This window comes from Rhinolophus sinicus, chromosome 18 (assembly GCF_057876585.1).
Source record: "Rhinolophus sinicus isolate RSI-liver-muscle chromosome 18, RSI-T2T, whole genome shotgun sequence".
Taxonomy (NCBI): domain Eukaryota; kingdom Metazoa; phylum Chordata; class Mammalia; order Chiroptera; family Rhinolophidae; genus Rhinolophus; species Rhinolophus sinicus.
This window is the reverse complement of record NC_142518.1, coordinates 67,838,104-67,858,767: the sequence shown is the minus strand read 5'-3', so window position 1 is coordinate 67,858,767 and position 20,664 is coordinate 67,838,104. Positions and strand designations below refer to the sequence as shown.

Below are 20,664 nucleotides of genomic sequence, written 5' to 3'. Positions count from 1 at the left end.
TAGTTGTGGAGGGCGCAGTTCAGTTCCAGGTCCAGTTGCCATTGCTAGTTGCAGGGGGCGCAGCCCACCATCCATTGCAGGAGTCGAACCGGCAACCTTGTGGTTGAGAAGAAACGCTCCAACCAGCTGGGCCATCTCGTAGCTCAGTGGCAGCTCAGCTCAAGGTGCTGTGTCCAATCTTAGTTGTAGGGGGTGGAACCCACCATCCCTTGCAGGAGTCGAGGAATCGAACCGGCAACCTTGTGGTTGAGAGCCCACTGGCCCATGTGGGAATCGAACTGGCAGCCTTCGGCATTAGGAGCACGGAGCTCCAACTGCCTGAGCCACGGGGCCGGCCCTAAAGTGATTATTGATAGGTACATAATTAATGACATTTATTTGTGTTTTTGGTCTTCATTACTTTTTTTTTTCTCCTTTTGTTTAAAGAAGTCCTTTTAACATTTCCTATAATACTGGCTTGGTGGTAATGAATTCCTTTAGCTTTTTCTTATCTGGGAAGTTCTTTATCTCCTTCAATTTTAAATGATAGCTTTGCTGGGTAAAGCTGTCTTGGTTGTAGGCCAATGTTTTTCATCACTTTGAGTATTTCCTGCCATTCCCTTCTGGCCTGCAAAGTTTCTGTAGAAAAAATCAGCTGATAGTTTTATGGGAGCTCCCTTATGACTAACTAGTTATTTTTGTCTTGCTGCTTTTAGGATTCTTTCTTTGTCTTTAACCATTGCCATTTTAACTATGATGTGTCTCAGTGTGGGCCTCTTTTGGTTCATGTTGTTTGGGAGTCTGCGCTTTCTAGGCTTGTGCGTTTCCTTCACCAGGTTAGGGAAGTTTTCAGTCATATCTTCAAATATGTTCTCGATCCCTTGCTCCCTCTCTTCTCCTTCCTGTACTTCTGTAATGTTCTTGCACTTGATGTTGTCCCTCAGGTCCCTTAAACTATCTTCATTAGTTTTTGTTCTTTTTTCTTTTTGTTTTTTTCCAATTGGGTGTATTCTGCTACCTTGTTTTCTTATTCTTTTTTTTTTTTTTAATTTTTTACTGGGGAATGTTGTGGAACAGTGTGTTTCTCCAGGGCCCATCAGCTCCAAGTCAAGTCATTGTCCTTCAATCTAGTTGTGGAGGGCACCACTCAGCTCCAAGTCCAGTTGCCGTTTTCAATCTTTAGTTGCAGGGGGTGCAATTCACCATCCCATGTGGGAATTGAACCGGCAACCTTGTTAAGAGCTCGCGCTCTAACCAACTGAGCCATCCAGCCGCCCTACCTTGTCTTCTAAATTGCTGATTTGACTCTCTGCTTCATTTAGTGCGCTGTTGATTTCTTCTAGTGTATTCTTCATTTCAGTTATTGTATTCTTTATTTCTGATTGGTTCTTTTTTATGGTCTTCTTTATGTTTACTAACTCTTCATGAAATTATCACTAAGTTCCTTAAGCATTCTTATAATCAGTGTTTTAAACTCTGTCTCTGGTAGGTTGGTTGCCTCCATTTCATTTAGTTCCATTTCTGGAAGTTTCTCCTGTTCTTTTATTTGGGGCATTTTTCTTCCCCCTCATTCTGGCTGTGCTCTGTGTTTGCTTCTATGTACTAAATAGATCTCCTGTGTCTGTCAGTCTTTGCTGGGTTGCCTTATGTAGTCTGTGTCCTGTGTGATACAATGGTACAGTCTCCCTGATCTCCTGTGCATGTTCCAGGAGTGTCCCTTGTGATGTGTGTGCCCTCCGGTTGTAGTTGAGCCTTGATTGCTTTTGGCACATGGGTGGATGGGGTTGACTCTAAGGCTGACTGACTGTGAGGATTGGCTATGCCCACAGTGTATGAGCTGCTGTGTGCGGGCTGACCCCTCAGAGGAGGCTTCACCTATGTGGGCTTTTGTGCCTGTTGAGACCCCCCTTTGGGTGTGCTGCTTGTCGAACTAACCAGGTAGTGCTCTCGTGTGGTCTGAAGCTGGCCTCTGGTGTGTTGTTTCTGGTGTCTCTTGGGCGAGGCTACTGTACAGGGCAATTTCAGCCTTGCCTGTTACTGGCCCATAGCTACCTGGTAGGAGCCTTAAAACTATATGTGGTTGGCCGCTGCCTGTGCTGGACCTTGAGGCATGTGGGGGTGGTCTTGCTGTGAACTGAGGCTGGCCGCTACCAAAAATGGATCTGAGGCAGCTTAGCAAAAAGCCCAGGGTCCCCTAGGCCTGTTGCCACCTGCCAGGTGCCCGTAAGGCCCAGCTGTTGGGACAGGCTCCTTAGGTGAGCATCCCGGGCTGGTTGACCTGGTTTTGAGAGTGCCCTAAGCTATGCAGCACTAGCTGGGCAGAGTGGAGTTCAAATGGAGTTATGAGACGTGACTGGTGGTTTTTACAAAATTAATGCAGATTCAGTTCTTATGCCAGTGCCCAGCCTGTGAACACCTTGCATAGCGCCCTGAGACCACTGCAGCCCGCCACCGCCTCAGGATCACAAATTCCTGAGAGCTGTCCCCCAGTGTCTGTGGTGCAGTTTTTGTGTCACTGTTCACCACCAAAATCGCCCCGGGCCATTGCAGATTGTCCAATTGTCCACTGCTATAAAAACCCTCTTCCAGGGCTTCTGGGGGTGGGGCCTGTGGCCCAGGTGCCTAGAGTGCCCCTGGCAATGCAGCTTTAGGTGGGCGGGGCGGGGTTCCACCGAGCCATGGAGTGTGGCCAATGGTTTCTACAAATTCAGTGAAGTCTTGGTTTCTGCACTGGTGCTGGGTCCAGGACCACTCCACAAAAATGCCCTGAGAACATCAGTCAGTCACTGACCATCTCAGGTTCCTCAAGCCACGGCCTGTCTATGCTGCAGTGCAGGTCTTGGCTTAATGCCCTCCAGCAAATGTTTCGGGGCCACCACAGGCCCTCTTCCTGCTTTAATCTGCAGACTATGGGGGTGGGTCCAGCAGTCACACAGTCATGAGTTTCCTGGGCAACATAGCACCAGCTGTGCAAAGGGTAGGGACCCAGGGTGTTACCAAGGCAGTTTGCATGTGCAGATTGCACCAGACCAATGTGGTCCCAGACTTGCCCTTTGGGGAATGGCTTAACCCTGAAACGATGGTGCCCCCCTGTAAGACTCATGTGTGCAGGCTCCACCCAGGGTCAACATTGGCTCCCGTCCCTCCAGTTCTCGTGCCAAAGGCACTCAGTTCAGTCTTTCCTCACACATCCCTGGGCCTCCCGAGTTGCTACCCCCTCTGCCAGAGACAAGGTGAGTGCCCATTAGCGAGCGAGTCTGTGTGCTTGCTCTACAAGTGGGTGTCTGGGTTTCCAGCCACCTTCTGCCCCACTTAGAAGGGCAGACAGAGTCCTTGCTGATTTTCACTGTCAGATGCTGTGGGAACTCCTTTTCCCAGCACAGGACCCCTGGGCTCAGGAGCCCGACGTGGGGCGGGGGGAGCCCCTCCCTCTTCAGGGGGACCTCTGCCACTGAGGTGACCCGCCCATCATTCAACCTCTCTCTGTGGGTTTGGGGTCAGCCTGTTTTGTGTCTCTGCCCCTCCTACCACTCTCAATGTAGCCTGTTTATATCCTTAGTTATAGTGGTTCTGTTCAGCTATTGTTCAGATGATTCTTACGGTTGATTGTTGTAGAATTTATTTGCAATTTTGGTGTGATCCTGGGATGCAGCAGGCACAGCATTTACCCAATCTGCCATCTTGAATCTCTGGAGAGAAATTTTATAATACCTGTTTATAGTTGAAAATCCTCATACCTTCTAAGTCAAAAATTCCACTTACAGGTATCTACTTTAAAGAAACGCTTCAGCATGTATATCAGGGGATATAAGTACAGAAATACTTGTAACAGCAAAATAAATAGACATGTAACTCCTTCAGTAGCATATGGAGTGGAATATTATGCAGCATTTAACATGAATGAACTATAGCGATATGGATCAATATGGGCATATCTTAGAAATACAATACTGGGTTATAAAAAGCAAGTTGAAAAGGACATGAATAGAATTATTCCATGTTCATAAAAATTTTTAAATGACAGTATATAATACTGTTCATGGGTACATGCATATGTAGTAAGAGAATAAAAGCTTGAAGGAAATTATACCAACTTTAAGATAGTGGTTACCTATAGGGAGAGAATGAGGATGAAGGATTATGGGCATGAGGAGATAGGACTGTATATGTAAAATGATACCTTTTTTAAAACAGGAGATCTGAAAGAAATATAGCAAAATGTTAACATCTGTTAAAACTGGACAGTGGTTATGGGCTTCAGCTATATTATTTCCTGTGCTTTTCTATATGATGGATATATTTTACAATTTAAAATTCTGCTAGAGAGTGATTGCCTTACAATACATGATCAGGAATGTTCGTTTCCCTTCTACCTACACCAACATTTTGGTTGTTGTTATGTATTTTGTTATACGTTTGTTCAGAGAGGTTTCTAATGTGCTTAACCTAGAAGGGTTAATTTCCTCACCTAAAAGAATTTGAAAGGTAGGCAGTGCAGGGCTGATATGACAGCTCCATGACATCATCAGGGACCTAGACATTTTCTGTCTTTCTGCTCTGATGAACTAGCATCTGTCCTCAAGATACCCCATAGATTGACCTTTACATGTTAATTCCAGAAGCTGGAGGGAAGAAAGTCAGAAGAAGGGCTCATCCTCCAGTCTGTAAAGGAGGCTTTCCAGAAGTTCCACCCAACACTTCAGGTTACAACTTACTGGCCAGAATCTACTCACATGGTTACATCTTGCTGAAAGGGAGGCTGGAACATGCAGGTTTTCAGCTGGTTATACTGCCCAAGATGTATAACTAAGGAAGGAAAAGAATATTAGGCAGCAATTGGGAGTCTCTGTCAAAAACAAGAGCCTAAATGTTATCGGCCTCTAAGTCATAGCATTGTTTTAATTTTTCACTGAGATTGAGAGATCTGAAAGCATGTGAAGCTCTTTCATCAACTTTGTACACACCAAATATATTATAACTCATAAGTGTTGTCCTCGAATTCAAAGAGGTGTAAATTTTGGGTGCCTCTGTTATTGAATAAACAAAGTCATATATATTTTTTTCAGAGTGAAAAACATGCTCAAAATGTTATGTTTTATTTTCAAATGCATGGAGAACAAAATGAAGTGCCTAGTAAGAAAATGAAGATGGATGGTAGACATTTTCAGGTGAGTGGTCTATGTTGATGTCGTAATTCTAAACGTTGACTTATTGAATCTCTCTAACAAGATTGTGCTTATTTTAGGTGCATAAGAGTGAAGTAGTTGACAGAAACAAATTTTGTGATCTCTGCAACATGATTTTTAGCTCCCCAGTTGTTGCTCAGTCTCACTATGTGGGGAAAGTCCATGCTAAAAAATCGAAGCAACTAATGGAGGTGTGTGATCAGGTATCTCCATCAAGATTTCAGCCAGAGATGGGTAAGATTACATTTACCTCTTTAGCTTCAATATAGGGTCTCCCTGTCATTTTTTTCCCCAACCTTGCCGTCCATTTTTTATCGGGGAGACTTTCACTCTGAGGCGATAAACTGATTCTTCTTCTTCCCAGTTAATGTCTTTCTCTTTCTTTGTCATTTAATGTGGAGATTATAATTGCTAACTGAATTTTAAGAAATGTTATGACCTGTCCTTCACAGTTTATTAAATCCAGATAAAAGCAAGTGATTTGCTATGCGGCTATAAAGAAACAACAATAAGCAGCCTGAGCTCTCCAGTTTCTAATCAAATCATAACATCATAGCTCTTTCTTATTTCTTCCCCTCGGCATCTTTCTCATTCTTTTTTTGCTTTAGTACTTTCTAAAACATTGTCTCATATGTGTGTTCAGACCAGTGTATTCACTACATAGTTGTGATGCAGCATTTCCTGGCTGTAACTGTAGGCAAGAAAATAAATAAGTTATGGCATCTACTTCTACTCTGATAGCTCATTCCTTTCTTCCTATGAATATAAAGAAAAAGTATCAATAGTATCGTCAATCAGTAGTTAATGAGTACTTATTTTATGCTATATCCTAAAGATACAGAGGACTATAAAATGTTTTGTCTTCCCTCCTTCTAGTGATGTTGGATCGTGAATGCATAAGAGATCTGACCCAAAGATCTCACTTCTGGCCTAAGGGGAGTACACCCTAGAAAACCCAACTTGTACTTGGAAAAATTTGTGCTAGAACAAAAAAATAAGTTGATTAGTCCTCTGAATAAATAATTTACCACATTTCAGTAGCTTCAACACTTTAGGAATAAGGCATGTCTGGCATGGAAAATTTACCAACATTAATTTCCATCTCATAGTGTAGGCCTCATCCAGCATTAAAACATATTATCTTAATAAACGAAGCCAGAATTATTTTAAAATCTGTTCTAGTCTCTCTATTTTTTTTTTTTGCATTTGTTTTTGCCTGTCAGTCTAAAGAGGGACAGAATCAATGTGCCCTACAAAAGAAAGCATCTTGTAAAGCCTTCTCTTCAGCCCCCCAAATTCATCAATTTGGGCTCAGAGGGGAGACTAAGTAAAAGAGCTCTGAAGAAACTGTAATTGTGAAACCATATAATTTTATAGTCTTAAGCAACTGCATAAATTTTATTTTGATGCAGATACCACAGATAGGGACTGTGTGGATGACTTACTGCTAATCAAGAAAGACACCAACTTACTGTGTTTCCCCGAAAATAAGACCAGGTTTTATATTAATTTTTGCTCCAAAAGACACATTAGGGCTTATGTTCAGGGGATGTCATCCTGAAACATCATGCTAGGGCTTATTTTCTGGTTAGGTCTTATTTTTGGGGAAACATGGTAGAAGTTGCTACCTCTCTTTCTTTTTTCAAGTTTTTATTGGGGTGACAATGGTTAGTAAAGTTAAATAGGTTTCAGGTGTACAATTCTGTAATACATCATCTATATATCACATTGTGTGTTCACCACCCAGAGTCAGTTCTCTTTCCATCACCATATATTTGATCCTTTTTACCCTCATCTACTGCCCCCCCACCCCCCACCCTCTGGTAACCATTAAACTATTGTCTGTGTCTATGAGTTTTTGTTTCTTCATTTGTCTTGTTCCTTTCTTGTTTTCAGTTTTACATACCACATATCAGTGAAATAATCTGGTTCTCAGCTGCCACCTGTTTTACCCTCACTAATTTCAAGAACCATCCTAAGACAGCTCTCATACTTTCATTGATTTTTCAAAGTAATATAATTAGTCAATGCCTGATGCTTCTGTATCTTTGTTGGAGAAACTTGGTGGCAGATTTGAATTCAAATTTCCTTTCTCACAGAAGAAAATTATTTTTAGTCTGAGTACCTTTATCCAACAGCTGAGTGGAAAAGTCCAAAGATAGTGGGTTTTAAAAGAATTCTGAATTTCCCTAATACTTTATAATCAATGCAGCTCTAATAACCGAACGCATGTTGATCACTTCTCATTACGACTGTTTCAGCAGGTGTGCCTATTACTACTGCAGAGTCAACATTTCTGAAGCCCCTTGCTGTCAAGCCTCCTCCAGGTGGGATTAAAGACAAGACCATGCCTTCCTCTTCCAGCACTGCTTTGGATTTGAATAATCCAAACAAGTATTGCAAGCTCTGTCCTGCTTCTTTTAATAGTCCATTAATGGCCCAACAACATTATGTTGGGAAAAAACACAAAAGAAATGAAGCTAGGAAGAAGTTTGTAGACAAGATAAGAGAGGAACCTCTTCCAGCAAAATCAGATGCAAATGGTAAACAGTAAAAAAATATCACAAAACTCTTTTATAGGAAGTTTATATTTTATACACATACTGGCTTATGTATATGCACTTTTATTCTTGTTGAGTAGGAGGTTGATAGTACTCATGGGATCATAGAATTTTAGATAAGTAGAACTTAGAGTCTTTCTAGTCCTGTCTGTTGTTTTTCTAGAAAACGAGATCCAGAAAGTTTTATTATTATTATTATTATTATTATTATTATTTAGGAAGGCACAACTCACAGTGGCCCATGTGGCGATCAAACTAGCAACCTTGGTGCTACCAGCACCACGCTCTAACCAACTGAGCTACCCAGCCAGCCCTAGACCCAGAAAGTTTTAGATGACCCTTATTAATTACAGAATCAAATATAGCTTTTTCCACAGTTTCTTGTTATAGCATAGGTATATAAGGAAGTATTTTAAATTAGTATCATGTGGTTATATCATTCAGTCACTAAGTATGATTTAAGTGTCTCTTGGGTGCCAGGCTAGTTATTCTTGGGTATACAAGTGAGGATGGATATACCATTTTCCCTGAAAGAGCAAGTGTTTAAACTAATAACACTTCATTGCAAAAGGCTACAGACATGGTGTTTTGTGTACATATGGTAACCAGAGGAGTGAAACATGGTTCAAAAAATCTTCAGAGAGGAAGTATGTGATTTAGATTGGTAGGAGTGGAAAGGAGTGAGGATGAACAAAGGAGCTAAGAAAGAGTGGCAAGAAATCAGGCACATTAAAGATTCTGATGCTGACTGGAGTGATCCACTTGCTCTTCTAACCATGTATTCCCCCCCACCACAGGCACCTTCTCATTACTAGTATATTTTATTCCCTTTTCACAGTCTCTCTTCTACCCACTTCTTTCCCTCTACTCACTGTTACTTTTCATTTCTTTCCTTACTAGACCTTTTCTGCTTCATGTGAAAATGTTCATTACTCCCTTCTTCTTGAAGCTCTATTCTTTGTCGCATGCAACTCCTTACGCTCTGGTTCTTCTCTTGTTTTTTTGTTTCTTTTCTCTTTTCTTTGGGGGCTCTATTTTTAATTCATTATTTAAATGTAGGTATTCCCATGGTTCCATTCTTGACCTTACTGTACAAACACGACTTAATGTACCCCCTGATTTCACTGCTCATCTGTATGCTTATGACCTTTCTGTCCAGCTTTTAGACTCATATATCCAAAAGGCAGCTGTTGCTCCTCCTGGATGCCTCAGAGCCATTCCAAATCCACCTAAGTTGTAAAAGTAGAAACCTGTAGTTAGTTGTGAATCCCAGTTAACTGTGAACCCCACCTTTTTCACTTTGTATACTAACGAAGCACCAAGCTATGACTGTTTTACCTCCAGAATATTACTTTTACTTTATCTCTAGCCCTGCTCTTCCGACACTAGTTCAGGCCCTCCACGTCTTTCAACAATGCTTCTCAAAACGTATCGTACATGCAAATCACTTAGGGACCTTGTTAAAATGCAGATTCTGATTCAGTAAGTCTGTAGTTCTGATTTATTTCTCTGTTTTCTAAGGATAAAATCTAAGCTTCATAGCTCTTTATCATCTTGTTCCTGCCTGCCTTCTCCAGGCTTATCCCCTGCTACTCCCTGCCATGGTCTACATGAGTCAGAACCTACAAACTTTATGGTTTCCAGAAACCATTATCCTATTGCTTGTCTCTCTCCCCTTGCTCGTGTTGCCGTGTTGCCTGCAACATCTCCATGTCCCTCTTCTCTTGGCTAACTTGTACTCATTCTTTAACATGCCACCTCCTTGGAAGCCTTTTCACTTCCATTAAGGCTTATCTTCTGTGCTTTCTTAACCTGCATAGCTAATTATCTCTCCATGTGTCTTTGTTTCCCACTAGAATGTAAGGTCTTTGAGGGAAGGGACTTCACCTAACTCATCTCTATTTCCAGTGTTAGAGATAGAAACTGGCACAGAGTAGGCCTACCTCAATAGAGATTAGTCTAACATATGAACCAGTTGTTGAATGCTAACCCTGTGTACTATTTCAGTTTCGTACTTAATGTGATTGAACATATCCCCAAAAGTTACACAGAGATCTGCGTTTTTATCTAGGATTTTAAAGAATGTTGATTTAGGCAAGTGTAGAAGTAGAAGTCTTAGGCCTTCTGAAAGTAGTAGATGTTTGTAGAAATGACAAACTTCCACTTGTTGAGAGGTTTTTGTTTTTGTTTGTTCTTGTTGGGCTGAAGGTATCTGACATTAGTGGTATTAGGTAAAGTTGGAACTGAGTCAGCTATGAGAAGTGTGTGCACTCTGAGGGGAGGGTCATTTTAGCACTCTGAAGTTTCAGGGTTATTAGAATAAGAGGAGGAGGATTTAGATGAAATTTTCATCCAGTCAGGAAGGGGCCGCTGATTATCAGCATAAATCAATCCAGTCATTGAAGTCATTTTACACTAGCCTCTGAAGCTAGAGCTCAAAGAACAGATTTTCAACCCTGCCTTGACTATTGCATTTTGAGAACAGTATACATTTGAGGATTAAAAACTAGCTGAAGAATTTAAATTAGCTAATGAGAATCACAGTTAACAGCAGAAGCCCCTATTATAGAAGTAAGCAAGTGGTAAGACAAAAACAATTTAACATGTGCTACCTTAACTATTTTGCTCTTCACCCATCTTCTCCCTTCTGTCTCTGCCTTCTTTTCCACCTGCTATTGTTTATATGTGTTTCTATTGTATCTAATCTCTTTCTCTCTTTCTTCATCATTTTCACTGCTTTCTCCATGTCTCTCATCCAGCCCAGATCTTATTTAGCACAGGAATGGCTACCATAACAATACGGAACTGAAGTATATATGTATTTTTTGATTTATTGTATTTGTTTTGCTTATCTTACTAATTTCTAGCTCCTATTATTGCACTTAGATGTTTCATCTTCACCTGTAACTCAGCATATCTAAAATTGAATTACTAATCTTCTCTAAAACCAACTTGAATTTCCTAAGTTTTCTTTGTCAGTAGTACCACTATTTGTCACCTACACTTGAATCTTTGAGGGCATCTTTGACTACCTAATTTCCCTATATCCTATCCATCAGGAAGTCTTACCAAGTCTTCTTAGAACTATTTCTCTGTCCGTGTACCCTTCCATTACATTTCCACCACCACCATCTTACACTTTAATTCTGCAACAACCTTCTGAAAGGCTTTACTTATACCTCATTGTTATTTTCTCATTCCCTAGTAGCAAGATTTTAACCCTGGATCATTTGCATAGCCCACCGTTTTTACTTTTATATTCAGGATACTGAGTGATGGTATGGAAAATTATATAAGGCTAGAGATTGGGTACCTGTACAGAGTCTTGGTATCCTACCTGTACGGACTTTTAGTCCTACTTAATTCTTTTCCTTTCCTTTTACTTTCTTCTTAGCAATGATTATTAAATCTACACCACTATCCAAGACTCTCTTCTACAGTTCTACTCTCTCCCTCCTCACACCTATTAGGCAAGCTTATTCCTTATTTTATTAAGAAAAAATAGGCCATCAAATGTGGATTACCAAGTATCTTGCCTTAACCAAATCATCCCTTAACCATGAGTTTACCTTTAACTGCTACACTTTACCCTTCCCTTCTTAGCCAGGTTTTGTTGCTGTTATTGTTTTCCCAAATACGTATACTCTTATATACTCTTAACTGTCTTCACCGTTACTCCTCAACTCACTGTCATTTGTTGACACACATCCCCCAGCCCTCCTCACCACTGTTCCACCACTCCATTGAAACTATTCCTCACAAGGTCATAGTGACCTATAAATTTCTAAATCCAATACACAGCTTTATTCCATTCACTAGTCATTCCTCTTTAAAAATTTCTACTTCCTTAGCTCCTTGACATCACTCTCCTATTCATTCTTATAAATCTGTCCTTTACTTTGTGACCTTTTCAGGGCCCCCTCCTTCTCTACTATCTTAGTTTAAAGAGTGGCACTTTGCAGGGTTTTATCATTGTGTTATATTCATATGTCCATCCATAGACTGTCCTCAGAAGATCTCATTTACTCTGGTTGTTTTAACTATCCCCCTTGCTCTGACTTTTCCAAAATCATTCTGATCTGTCTTTTGCCTTCCAAACTCCTATATCTAACTGCTTGTTGGACACCCTTACATGGAAATATCACAGATATCTCAGACTCTGTGTGTCCAAACTCAAACTAACTGTTGCTTATTCTTCCACCTCCTAAAATAACACTTCCTTCTGAAGTTGCAGTTTGAGTTAACAGGATCACCACCCACTCAGTTGCCAAACCAAGTTGCTGAGAGTTATTTTAGACTGACTCCTCTGTATTCCTCCTTTTCCCTTGTCTCCCACATTCAGTCACTAAGTTTTGCCAGTTTTAATGCTAAATACTTCACCAATCTCCCTGTTCCTCTCTACACATAACTGTGACCTTTCTAGCCCATGCCCTACTTGTCTCTTGCCTGGTCTGCTATATTTACACAACCGTGGTCTCCTTACTTCCAGGCTTGCTCCTCTCAAATTCCTCCTCCATTTTGCAGCTAGAGGAGAGATTTCTCTAATAAAACACACAGCTGATCATCTCACTTACACTTAAACCACTTCAGGGTTCCCAAAACACAGAATAAAAAGTCTAGGCTCCTTAGCATAACATATACCGTGATCCCCGAAAATACGACCTAACTGGAAAATAAGCCCTAGCATGATTTTTCAGGGTGACATCCCCTGAACATAGCCTGAATGCGTCTTTTGGAGCAAAACTTAATATAAAACCCAGTCTTATTTTCGGGGAAACAGGGTATGTCTCTCCTTGATCTGACACCCTTTTGTTCTCCCCCTTATATTTTATTCTACAACAATTCCAAATTTTAAGAAGTTCTTGGAACCATTTCTTTGCTTTCTATGCTCTTTCCTCTGCCAGCTATACTCTTACCAACTCTTTTCATCAAGTTAACTATTTTTCATCCTTCCAAGTTTAACTTGGAACCACTAATTTAGAGGGAACTGGGACTCCTGCTTATCTTGCATCATCTCTCCTAGTATTCCTCTTCAGACCCCCAGTTGTGCTCAATGCCTCTGATTCTTGGGGCTCCTGTACCCCATAAGCATATCTCTCTTACCTTTTACCAAATGAGATTGAAATCTTCTGTTTGTGTCTCTGTTTTTCACTTGGATTTGTAAGCAACCAGCCCGTTTTGCTCATCTTGTACCCTTAGCATCTAGCATGATGCTTGGTGCCACATAGGTGCTCAGTGTTTGTGAAACAAATTATTAGATTTCAACACATCATGCTCATTTTCGTCTCTGCCATCCCTGATACTGTTTTCACCTGGAATGCCCTTACCTGCTTTCCTTACAATTCAAGTCCTTCTTGTCCTCCAAGATCTATCACAACAACTTCTCTCACTGCGCTAGCTCTTGGTATTCTCCCTTTCTTCTGATTTCTCATAGGCTTTACTATTCATGGACAAGTGCGTTAATTATAACACATTAATTGAATTAGGCTCCTTGAGACAAGGGATTATATTCTCTAATGTCATTCTCAGTGCTTTATATGGTAATGAGTATATAGTTTTTCTCAATATTTGCTAATTGTTTATCGAGAGGCAGTGTCATGTACAGGGATAAACATTGATTCAGAGACATGTTTGAAGTCACTTGCCCAGTTGCACCTCAGATTCCTCAGATATAAAATGAAAATAAGGCTATTTCCCAGGATTTAAAATGAATGAAATGAAGCAGTATATCCTATACCCATAACAGAATAAGTCCTCAACAAATGTTAGGATTTTTAAAAAAAATATTTTGTTCTCCTGTCATAATATAAAAACAGATAAATTGGACATTTAAAAATTTTTTCATAAGATAAATCCCACATTAAGTTGCATTTTTTTGCTTACATGTAGCTCTCAATTGATTTCTCCCCATTTACGATATTAGACTTATGGTTCTCATCCTTGACTACATATTAGAATCATGCAGGGAGCTTTTAGAAATACCGGTGCTCAGGCCATCCCTCAAATCAATTAAATTAGAATCCCTAGGACCTACACATTCGTGTTTTGTTTTCTCTTTTTTAACTCCCCAAGCGATTACAATACAGAGCCAAGACTGAGAACCACAATCTTAGACTATAAAGACATGCACTTCCCTAATCTATGCTTTGAAAACAAATACTTTAGTAAAGGGAGTTATGAGATAGAGCTGTGATTAGGAGAAATGTGGGCCACACAGGTGTTGGGTTATGGAAGATTCTGACAGGCACAGGCTGCAAAGGAATCTTGAATTTCTGCGTGAAGTCAGAAACAAGGAATCTTAGCAGAGCTGAGGGCAGCACAGCTGGACAGGGCCATGGAGCAGATTCTGATAGGAAGATGGAGAGTGTAAGAAACATAGTGGAGACAGGTTTCAGCAGGATTATACCAGGAATTTTGATCTTGCGGGCAACTTATATCTTCACAGGAAGGGTTTACACCATTTTTATTTATTATTGTCTGAGATGTCGATATCCTAGAAGATAAAGAATGTCAGTGTGTGAAAAAGACAAGGGCTAAGGTAACAGTAACCAGGATCACAGTTCCAGAACAGCCTCTGGATCTCCCATCTGCAACCTGCAGCTCCTCTAAACCCCTGTATAATTTTATATTATAATCTTCTGATGTAATTTGTGAAGAAAGGGAGGAACTGAGGAGAACATTATATACAATATACTTTATAAGCACTAAACAAATATGTAAAACCTTTCAAATATAATCTGAGTTTATAGTCATAATGAAGATCATTGGCTTGATAACCTAGGACAGTGGTGCTCAACAATGGCTGCACAGATAAATCATCTAGAATGCTTTCAAACAGAAAGCCTGGTTCCACGCCTAGAGATTTTGATTTAATTGGTCTGATGTGCAGCTGTAATATGATTATATTTAAAGTTCTCCACATGGTTCTAATGTGTAACCAGTACTGGGAAGAACTAATTTAGAGGAAACTGAGACTCCCGCATATCTTGCATTAACTTGCATTACCTCAAAATGTATGGTATTGGCCAAGCGAATCTAAGCTTTAATTTCCACTCTGGTTGCATCAGGATAGTTACAATTTCCTGAAAAGCATTGTTGCGAGCATGCAGAATCCCGATTTAATCCTTAGCTTTGCAAGAACTCCAGAATCTTCAAAGTTGATCAGTCTCAAATCAGGGACTCACCAAACCACAGACAAACGTGGAAGATGCTGATAAATAACCAAGGAACTGGAAAGGTATTCAGTTAGTATGTTTCTCACACATTCTCTGATAATCAATACCAAGGGTATTGTTAAAATACGAATTCCCTGCCCCAGAGACAGTGAATCATGTTCTCCAGGGAAAGGGCCTGGAGATCTGTATTTTTAACACCCCAGATGATTCTTATCAGAGAACTCTGGGAAACACTGTAGTTTAAGTTCATAGATTGTCATTCTGGTACTGATTTAAGGTAGGAGGAGCTGTATACCAGGGGTGCCAAAAAAATGTATACACGACTTGTATTCATCTTTTGTACTGAGTATTACAATTTTAATACTGTTTCCTTTCTTAAAATGTGTATATGTTCTCTCTCTCTCTCTCTCTCTCTCTCTCTCTCTCTCTCTCTCTATATATATATATATATATATATATATATATATATATATATATTTCCCACAGTTTTAAAACTCCAGTTCCCACAGTTTTAAAAACATATTTATCACCCAGGGTATCCTCTTTTTGGTATCAAAGAACATGGGAAACCAAATTCTAATCGGAAAGTGACTTTGTGAGCACAAAATCAGAGCACATGAGAGAGGATAGTTTTGAGTAATCATTCATTCAGCCTTTGACATAAACTGCTGAGCTCTCTCTTGGGCCCACCATAGAGTATTTGTCAAGAGTGAGCAGAGTCCTCATGTTCTTCAAAGTCAGTGTCTTTCTTTCCCCTTGACAGTAGTCTCCCATTTCTATGAATAATCTTTGCTTTTGACAAGGTGAATATACTTGGTAATGATTGTTTTAGCATCCTTTAAATGATTAAGTTGCTGTTTGATTTAAAAGATGACCTTGCTTGACCCTAAAATCTCTCCAGCCACCAATTTATTGCCTCTTTTTTAGGGTGGGATTGTTTTTATATTTGGCTTATGAAATTTATTAATTTGCTTCTTTTGATCAAAGAGAAAGGGGAAGGATGATGAGATTTAAAAAATAAAAATTATCCCCCGCTTCCAATTCTACCTAAGAATCAGAATAGAGAGCTCGCTAGTGTACCTAGTCTATAGTTCTTGACTCTTTTGAAGTGGTAACTAGCAGTATTGTTTTAGAATTTTGCTTTCAGCTTTTGTCCTGAGGGTGGGTGTCACTAAACCTCTCTCCTTCCTAAAATCTGTCTGTGGAAATTAGTGCTGGTAAACTAATGCGCTACAGTGATTTCAGGTAAGAGAGTGAAAATTTGCTTTTATTTGTCTTTAATCTTTAGGGATGTTTCAGGTTTTGGATGGGTGTAAAGAGAATTAGGGGCAAAAGAGGATGGTTGAGGGGTTAAGAGGCAAAGGTTGGCTGAGGATGCTAAATTTGAAGTGCCTGCTGCACTTCCACGTAGCAACAATAAGCAGGCAGATAGCAGTTTCTAGGGAAAGATGCCAAGGGTAGAAAAACAGTGTTAGTGTAGTGTAAAGAATTCTGGGCTTTAAATTAAGAAACATGGGTTCTAAGAGGCTATCTCTATTACTAACTGGCTCTGTGACTTTGACCAAGTCATTTGACCTCTCTGGGACTTCTCTTTAAATTGGGAAAGTTCAAGTAGATGACCTCCAGTAATTTCTTGTCCAGCTGTGTGATTCTAAGTGTATCCATATTGATCTTCTTAACTTGAACTCTGTTTTTTTCAGCATTTAGTATGAGAACCTACGTTTGTCATATTTGCAACATCACCTTTACATCTTTAGAAATGTTCCAGTCCCATATGCAAGGAAGTGAACACCAAATTAAGTAAGTATTTTTTGCCAAAATGCTCCTGTGACACCAAACACCAGGGCTTCTGTCAAGTACCCTTGCATATATTTTACAAACTTTCTAGGCATTCATTTCCCTATGAGTTAATCTTGGGTATGGCTGGTGGATTTGTAATATACTGCACTCTAGTAGCATCCCCCTGGAAGTTCTCTAACCATGATAGTCTACTGGTAGAGCTGGCTAATTGGTATCCTCCTAACCAGACAGCATTTTTCTTCTTTGGAGTGATGCTAAAGGATCATTCTCTGGCTAACCATACAAATTCAAATAATCAAGGTACGTTGTCTTAGTTCCAGGGATTCGGTGATCTTGTCATCATCCTTCCAGTGCAGTATAATGGTTAACAACAAAGGTCTTGCAGTTAGACAGATCTGGATTGGAGTACCAAATCTGTTTTTCTACCAACTATGTAACTTTGGACAGCTCTGGTACACAGTGGTCATAATGAAATATAAAAATACCTGTAAGGTGCCTGGCCTGGAACATAGTAGGAGCTCAATAAAAGTTTATTCCACTCTTTTCTGTTATTTTAAGGAGGAGCGGATTGAGTGGACAATTTGGGGTTGAGTATGTCAGGTAACAGGACAGAGGAGCACGTAACTATTGTATATTTGGTCTATTGCTTTTAAAATCAAAGCATAGTATTTCTGTTACATTATTTTATTCTAGTAGAAAAGATTTATATTTTGAGTCTAAATACTTAGGAGCTAAATCGTCTAACATCAAATTAACTTTCATTTAGACTTAAAAAAAAATCTCAGTGTTCCAGAATAAATAGCCATCTATTCAAGGAACTGACTAATCAGAACTTTCAAACAATGTGATACTCAGATGAGACCATCTTCAGGACATTAAATATTGTCAGTCTTTTCCCACACATTCCAACATTCCTTACATTTTAAGTGCTACAGATATGTCTGCTTCTCTGTACCCATCTTCCTCCCAGGCCTGAAAATGTTTTTACATGTAAAAAATTGTGGGACATCCAGGAGATATCTGTCTATTCCTGCTGCTTCTTTTTGGTATAAAAAGTCATGATTTATAGTTTTTATACTGAGATAGGTTTTTAAAGTTTGTTTGTGGTTTTGTTGTTTTTTTTTTCAGACTAATCTTTTTGAAAGCAAAGAAAATATTCAGAATAAAATAGTTTACTAACAAGAACTTTCTACTGTCTTCTTTGCAGAGACTCCACTGTTACCAATCTCGTGAAGAATTCGAAGAAGACACAAGACTGTTACCAAGAGGAATATGCAGATTACATCAAAGTGCAAAAAGTCAGAGAACCAGAGCCCAAGACTTGTTTCAGAAAGATGGAAGAGAGTTCTTTGGAAACCCATGGGTACAGAGAAGTGGTTGATTCCAGGTCCAGACATAGAATGTTTGAACAAAGACTCTCATGTGAGACTTTCCAGACATACCCAGGATCATACAATATTTCACAAATGGTGGAAAACCAGTTACCTCATTGCTTACCAGCTTATTCAAAGAAAACATACGACTCTTTCCAGGATGAACTGGAAGATTATATCAAAGTGCAGAAAGCCAGAGGACTAGATCCAAAGACTTGTTTCAGAAAGATAAGAGAAAACTCTATGGAAACACATGGGTACAGAGAAGTTGATTCTGGACCCAGACAAAGAATGTATGAGCAAAGATTTTCAGTTGAGACTTCCCAGACCTACCAACGACCATACAATATTTCACCAGTGGAAAGACAATTACATCAGTGGTTACCAGCTTATTCAAAGAAAACATATGACTCTTTCCAAGATGAACTTGAAGATTACATCAAAGTGCAGAAAGCCAGAGGACTAGAGCCAAAGACTTGTTTCAGAAAGATAAGTGATAGCTCTATGGAAACCCATAAGTACAGAGAAATGGTTGATTCCAGATCCAAAAATAGAATGTTTGAGCAAAGACTCCCGTTTGAGACTTTCCAGACCTACCCAGAATCATACAATATTTCACAAGCAGTAGAAAACCAGTTACCTCATTGCTTACCACCTCATGACAGCAGACAGAAACTAGACTCTATGACCTACTGTCAAACCAACAGAGACTATTTCCCAGAAAAACCAGTACCCCTGAGCCTTAGTCAGCAAGAAAATAACTCTGGCTTATACAGTGTAGAATCTGAAGTTTACAAGTACCTCTCCTCAGAAAACAATACCAGTGACCCTCAGGCAGGTCATAAACGGAGACATCAAAAGAGAAGAAGGCACCTGGAGGAAGGTGAAGAAAGGCCAGAGAAAGAACAGTCCAAGCATAAAAGGAAAAAGAGTTATGGGGATATGGATCTAGACAAGGACAAGAAGATCCGACAAAGGAAAAGAGAGGGAGATAAAGTCAGTGTCACTTCAGGAAAGCTTAAGCACCGAAGAAAGAAAAAAAGCCATGGTGTACCCTCTACAAGAGAAGAACGGAAGCACAGGAAAGAGAAAAAGAAATCTGTTGAGGAAAAGACAGAAGAGGAAATGCTTTGGGATGAGTCTATTCTTGGATTTTGAACTTTAAGTTGTATTTACCTGAAGATGAAGACATCTTATGAGTATGGGTTTAGACAAAACAACAACAACAACAACAACTACAAAACATTCAGTAAAGAAAGAGAGAGGTGGATACAGTCAGTGTCAGTTCAAGAAGGCTTAGATTGATTTTGTGTGTGTGTGTGTGTAACAATTGAGAATGAATTAAAGGAAGAAACAAATGAGCCTAAACCTAGCCTCTGAGAAAGAAGAACATAAGAACACAACAAGAAGATAAGAGAAAAGGAAACCTGTTGAAGAAAAGACAGAAGAGTCAATCCTTTGGGATGAGTCTACTCTTGGATTTTGAACTTTTTTTGTTTTGTTCTCTTAATGTTGAATTGAAGAAATAAATTGAAGAGTTTGGTTTCATGCAGTTTATGTTATTTGAATTTTCCTAAGTGGATAATGACTTTAACCTCTAACAAAAGCCAAGTGAAGTAAAAGTATTCAGTATGCTTTGTCCTGAAGTTACTTTTCCTCATTTTCTTTAAAAGAAAAAAAGAAAAGCAAAATTACATATTTCTCGTGTATAATGTAATTTACCTTAACGAGGCTGTCTCTACTTCTATTCACCAAATTGCTGTGATAGTGAATTATTTACACATGGGAGATCATTTATTTTAAATGAAAGAATGACATTACAGAATCCATTCCTTATTTGAGTTTGTGTTAGTATTGATGATATTTTATGGTTGTTGTGTGTTTGTTTATGTTTCTTGATTTCCTCCAGGAAAAATGTATGAAGCGATTTAGACTGATTTTTTTGTTTGTTTGTTAAATCTAATTTTCAGTGTATTTTTGTATTTTCTAGTTCTGAAAGTGGAAAAAGAAACAGTCTATAATAAGCTTAGATGATGTATAGTTTTAAAAGCACTGATACAAAAATCAGTCTATATTCTGGAAATGTTTATATTATATTAAAGTGGTTTAATTTCTACATATTGTTTTATGTAAATGATCATTTCCCAGCCAAAGATTATTTTACTTTGGGAGTGAGAGGGGAAATAAGTAAACAGTTTGCACCTCTGGGGAAATCACATTATAAAGTTGTAATAATTTTATTTCTTGTACGTCTTGCTTAGTAGAAGCTGGTATTTAGACTCGAGCTCAGTTTTCAGTTAGGGAAATATGATCAACTATATACAGAAGAAGGAAAAATTTATAAGTGGGAGAGGGCTGTGAGGGTGCATTACCTTTAAATTTGTTCCTCTTGATTATTTTTTTGACTCTAGTGCTCCCTTTTTTATGATAAGCCCCTCCTGTAAGCGTTTGAGCATCACCATGGTATAGTAGAAAGTATAATAGCCTGGAAATCCAAATGTCAGGCTCTGGTCTCAGTTGTACCATCAAGTTGCTGTGTGACCTTGTGGGAATGTCATCAGAATCCAACATGGAGTCATCAGGGATAGGA

General features: G+C 39.3%; 1 protein-coding gene across 4 annotated transcripts in view; it reads left to right on the top strand.

The window, feature by feature from the left end:
- Positions 1–20,192, top strand: part of ZMAT1 (zinc finger matrin-type 1) — a 49,183-nt gene extending 28,991 nt beyond the window's left edge. The window contains exons 3-7 of one of the 4 annotated variants that reach the window (XM_074323780.2): positions 5,046–5,147; positions 5,225–5,399; positions 7,430–7,492; positions 16,602–16,701; positions 17,909–20,192. In XM_074323780.2, coding sequence (XP_074179881.2) covers positions 5,046–5,147; positions 5,225–5,399; positions 7,430–7,492; positions 16,602–16,701; positions 17,909–19,232 — 1,764 coding nt within the window. In that variant the 3' untranslated portion in view covers positions 19,233–20,192. Of the gene's footprint in view, positions 1–5,045; positions 5,148–5,224; positions 5,400–7,426; positions 7,709–16,601; positions 16,702–17,908 lie in introns of all 4 variants that reach the window. The other 3 variants (XM_019719328.3, XM_019719329.3, XM_019719330.3) reach the window with 3 other exon arrangements.
- Positions 20,193–20,664: the final 472 nt, after the last annotated feature.